This window comes from Priapulus caudatus, unplaced genomic scaffold (assembly GCF_000485595.1).
Source record: "Priapulus caudatus unplaced genomic scaffold, Priapulus_caudatus-5.0.1 Scaffold694, whole genome shotgun sequence".
NCBI lineage: Eukaryota > Metazoa > Priapulida > Priapulimorpha > Priapulimorphida > Priapulidae > Priapulus > Priapulus caudatus.
In genome coordinates, this window is record NW_014577755.1 from 35,480 (window position 1) to 40,019 (window position 4,540).

Genomic DNA, 4,540 nt, shown 5'->3' on the forward strand with positions numbered 1-4,540 from the left:
TTCGATTTCAAATTTGTAAAATGTTGATAAATTATGGCGTGATATCCTTCAGGTAAAACAGTAATGTAGGCTATTTGCTCAATAATGCTATAGATAAAATTATAAAAAATGTAGATACTCGCTAACACGGCTGAAACCACGGGCTCGGAGGGCCGGTGTTTTGCCAATGTTACCGGCCTTCAAAATAATTTGCCGGCATATGCTATTTTCGCGCCCTGCTGTAGTAGTGATACTCAACCCCATGTGTGCTTACCTTGATGGTAATTCGGTCGCATTCTCTCTGCTCTCTCGTGCAGCTCTCGTGGCAGGCGTCCGCCGTGAGTCTGGAAGACGAAGAGGGCGCCACCGTGCAGTGCATGACGCCGACCTCTATAGGCAGGGATGACCGTGACGGAGTCTCGCCCGTAAAGGAACAGAGGGCGCTGTTTTCGATGCGCGGCGCCGCCTCACTGGAAGGCAACCTCCACGAAGCATCCATGTACGTGCCCCCCGCCCCCACCCCACCTTAGCCCCCGCCTCTGCCCCCGCTGCTGTCCCTGCCCCCGCCGCCGCCCCTCCCCCCACTGCCCCCCCCCCTGCTGCCTGGGCCCCCGCCGCCGCACACTTCACATGCCCTGCCCATTTTCACGTCACTTCATACATCACCTGTCCTGTCCTCAAGGCAATGCCTGTGGCATGGATCACTACTGATTTCCTGTGTCTAGAACACCTGCGCATCTCACACGGACGGTGGTTCGTGCAGTTCACAATCTATTATCCGAAATTCTGAAAACTGAAAAGCTCCAAAAACTTTTCTACTATTCCGAAGTCAGAAAAATTCTGAATTCTGAAACGTGTCTGGTCCCAAGGGTTTTGGATAATAGGGTGTGTACTGTATATAATGTAGTGTATGTAATACATAATTATATTATATGTAGTTACGATCCACGGGCTGTTTGTGAACGAGAGCGGACCTTGTCATGCTTGCAGGGCAGAGTTGATGAGTGAGCAACAGCTGTGCAAGGCCGAGAAGAAGCAGTTACGAAGCAAGCTGCACGGCTTCGAGCAGGGATTCCTCGAGATGTGCGGGAGGAAGGTGCAGAGAGAGGACCGCGGAAACATGCAGCTAGAATACCAGTGCTATAAGGTAAGCACGTTTAGCTAGAATACCAGTGCTACAAGGTAAGCATGCTTAGCTAGAATAACATCGCTATAAGGTAAGCACGTTTAGCTAGAATAAGAGCGCTACAAGGTAAGCACGTTTAGCTAGAATAACAGCGCTACAAGGTAAGCACGTTTAGCTAGAATAAAAGCGCTACAAGGTAAGCACGTTTAGCTAGAATACCAGTGCTACAAGGTAAGCACGTTTAGCTAGAATAACAGCGCTACAAGGTAAGCACGTTCAGCTAGAATAACAGCACTACAAGGTAAGCACGTTTAGCTTGAATAACAGCGCTACAAGGTAAGCACGTTCAGCTAGAATAACAGCGCTACAAGGTAAGCACGTTTAGCTAGAATAAGAGCGCTACAAGGTAAGCACGTTCAGCTAGAATAACAGCACTACAAGGTAAGCACGTTTAGCTTGAATAACAGCGCTACAAGGTAAGCACGTTTAGCTAGAATAACAGCGCTACAAGGTAAGCGCGTTTAGCTGGAATAACAGCGCTACAAGGTAAGCACGTTTAGCTAGAATAACAGCGCTACAAGGTAAGCACGTTTAGCTAGAATAACAGCGCTACAAGGTAAGCACGTTCAGCTAGACTAACAGCGCTACAAGATAAGCACGTTCAGCTAGAATAACAGCATAAGCATAGAATCATAAACATCACAATAAGCATGAGAATATCAAAATACAGAAGAATATAACACATATATAATTATATATATATATATGGACTATTCAAGGTAAGCAAATTGAGGAGATCAGTGTTAAGCACATGTAGGGAAGATTGCAGCTGAAATCGCGTGCTTAATGTTTACAGACTGTAAAGGCGAAGCTGCGTCTACTGGAAGCACTTCTATCAAAGCACGAACGCACCATGACTTTGTAAGCTCGTTGCCGCAGCAACCATCCTGTGCGATCGTCGCCCTAGCAACCATCCTGCATGATCGTCGCCCTAGCAACCATCTTGCGCGATCGTCACCCTAGCAACCATGCGACGAGCCCATCATCATGACCACTGGCGCCATCTATTTGCGATCGTCGTGGCAACTTCTTCGTGTACTCGGCGCTGGAACGCGTGTAAATCCGCCTCCGTTGCGTCGACGCCCGATTCGTCACCTGTCACATGCATGGCATCCCGAGGCAGCATCATCTGTCATCCGTCACCGCAGAACGTCATCGAACGACCACGGCGAATTATTCTCGACATGGACGTCATGAATGATCAACGACCGACCCACCTGATGGGATCGACGGACAGCTTTAGCCAATTATTGTCACGCTAGGACACTCTAAAGACAATGCTCAGCAGCGAAGAGTCGCGATGAAAGCGGGCGGGCGTGGTTGTATCTCTCGGGCAGATCTGGTATAGTCAGATCTCTGAGTAGCCATGGTCGATGTAGTTTTGTCTGCTTGCATCAAGCAGTAGGCGCTGCGTACACGCATGGACACGGTGTATCGAAGTGATTTCTGCACGGTCTGTCACTTCGTGGCATGTCAATAGGCCTGGTTACGTGTCCGTTGCCGTGGCGACCGTATCGTGGTAGCCGGTGGTACGTTGATGATCCCAGTTGTGTGTTAGATGTGTCAGTTGTCGTGAGCGCGGCTTAATGGCTGTCACAACGTGGAGAGCACAGCGGCAAGTTAACTATCCCTCTATTGTTTGTCGGTGTAACCACGGTGATCTGTCAGCGCCCGTATCAGCATCGTCACAGTGGCATGTTGGTCTCCATGGCAACGTGCAGCTTCTTCGTGCGGTGCGGGTTTGATTGGTGTTTGGTTTTCGTGTCATATACGCGTGAGTGTGAACGTTTCGTAGAGAAGGCATGATAACACGTCGTTGCGTGACAGCGTACGCAGCGCACCTTCAATGGCGGCCGTAGATAGGCTGCTGCTCTACGCTCAAGCACAGCAGCGAACCAAGCAGCATAATTATGTCTACGCTTTCACCACAAGGTCGTAGTCGGTAGATCGTCTGAAAAAGCACGTGTGCACCGAGCCTCGGACTCTGCTTTCACCGCTTTGTGTTAGCGTCCTCACCTTATTTGGCGAGCGTGTACGTGCGAGAACACATGAGCATTCTAGCTCGTGATCGGTCGCCATCTTGTATTTTATATTTGCACCCAGGAGTACCTCTTACTTTGGCTCGTAGGGTCTATGTCCCCCTGACCTCTGTTTGACCTGGCTCGTTTAGCTATTTCTGACTAACCCTAACCCTAACCCTATATATGTTATATATTATATATATATAAGTTACATCAGGCAAGATTCAATTACAGTACACAATCTATTATTCGAAATTCTGAAAACCGAAAAGCTTCGAAAACCGAAAGTTTTTTCCGCGGAGATTGTCTACGCACCAAAGCTCGCGTTTGGCGCAAAAACTCGACCCGACGAATATGAATGTGTTTGGCATTACTCATACATATTGTACTGTACTGGTACAGCACTTGGCCTCTTGCAACCTTGGGTTTAAGTACTGACTAGTTGCAGCATATACGGTATGTATATCTGTACTGTACTACCATTCCGAAATCTGAAAAATTCTGAATTCCGAAACGTGTCTGTGCCCAAGGGTTTCGGATAATAGATTGTGTACTGTGCGTTCTCTCTTGCCACAGCAGCGATCTATAGATGACAGAGGGCCTCACGACGCATCTATTACTAAAACTAACGAGCTTTCCGTGTCGTTTAAGTTGCTTACAAGTGCTAACCCAGCGACTGACTGCACTTCTATCTCGCTTCACGTGCGGTGATGTCTGATGGTCCATCACGTGTGCTTCTATCTCGCTTCACGTGCGGTGATGTCTGATGGTCCATCACGTGTGCGTCTATCTAGCCTCACGCGCGGTGATGTCTGATGGTCCATCACGTGTGCGTCTATCTAGCCTCACGCGCGGTGATGTCTGATGGTCCATCACGTGTGCTTGCTCAGGGGTAGAAATTAGTTTGAAAATTTACAGGCCTTGATACAAACTTGACACAAGTGAGCGATACTGCGGTAACTTTTCATCCTCGCTGGCGTGCCGGGGACGGTTTTGCATGCTGGGGGTGGATTTTCTACGGGCCCGTCGGGCTTGCTAGTATTAGAAATGTCAGGCCTGAGCCTTAAAATACGGACATAAGGCCCGCGGGCCCGTTAGGATTTCGACCCATGTTACTTATTCTTGCTGTTGCTTCCGCAGGTTTGAAGCGTAAGATCCGCTACTTTGAGGAAGTATTTGAGCAAGAGAAAGGATACAAGGTTGGTGTTCCCTCCCGTACGCTGTGAATGCCACCCTCCCGACGCTGCGGCCCTGTCGTCTCGTCACGTGGTTGCTTTAATTAAACGCGACCTCGTTATAACAATAGACATAATGGTTGTGTTACGTTAATTGAATTAAATTATTAAATTAATTG

At 48.5% G+C, this 4,540-nt stretch overlaps 1 protein-coding gene across 1 annotated transcript in view; it reads left to right on the top strand.

The window, feature by feature from the left end:
* LOC106812857 overlaps positions 1–3,356 on the top strand; it is a 31,511-nt gene extending 28,155 nt beyond the window's left edge. Inside the window, exons 17-19 of the mRNA XM_014816845.1 lie at positions 297–478; positions 970–1,126; positions 1,962–3,356. Coding sequence (XP_014672331.1) covers positions 297–478; positions 970–1,126; positions 1,962–2,030 — 408 coding nt within the window. The 3' untranslated portion in view covers positions 2,031–3,356. The remainder of the gene's footprint in view (positions 1–296; positions 479–969; positions 1,127–1,961) is intronic.
* The last annotated feature ends 1,184 nt before the right edge of the window (positions 3,357–4,540 follow it).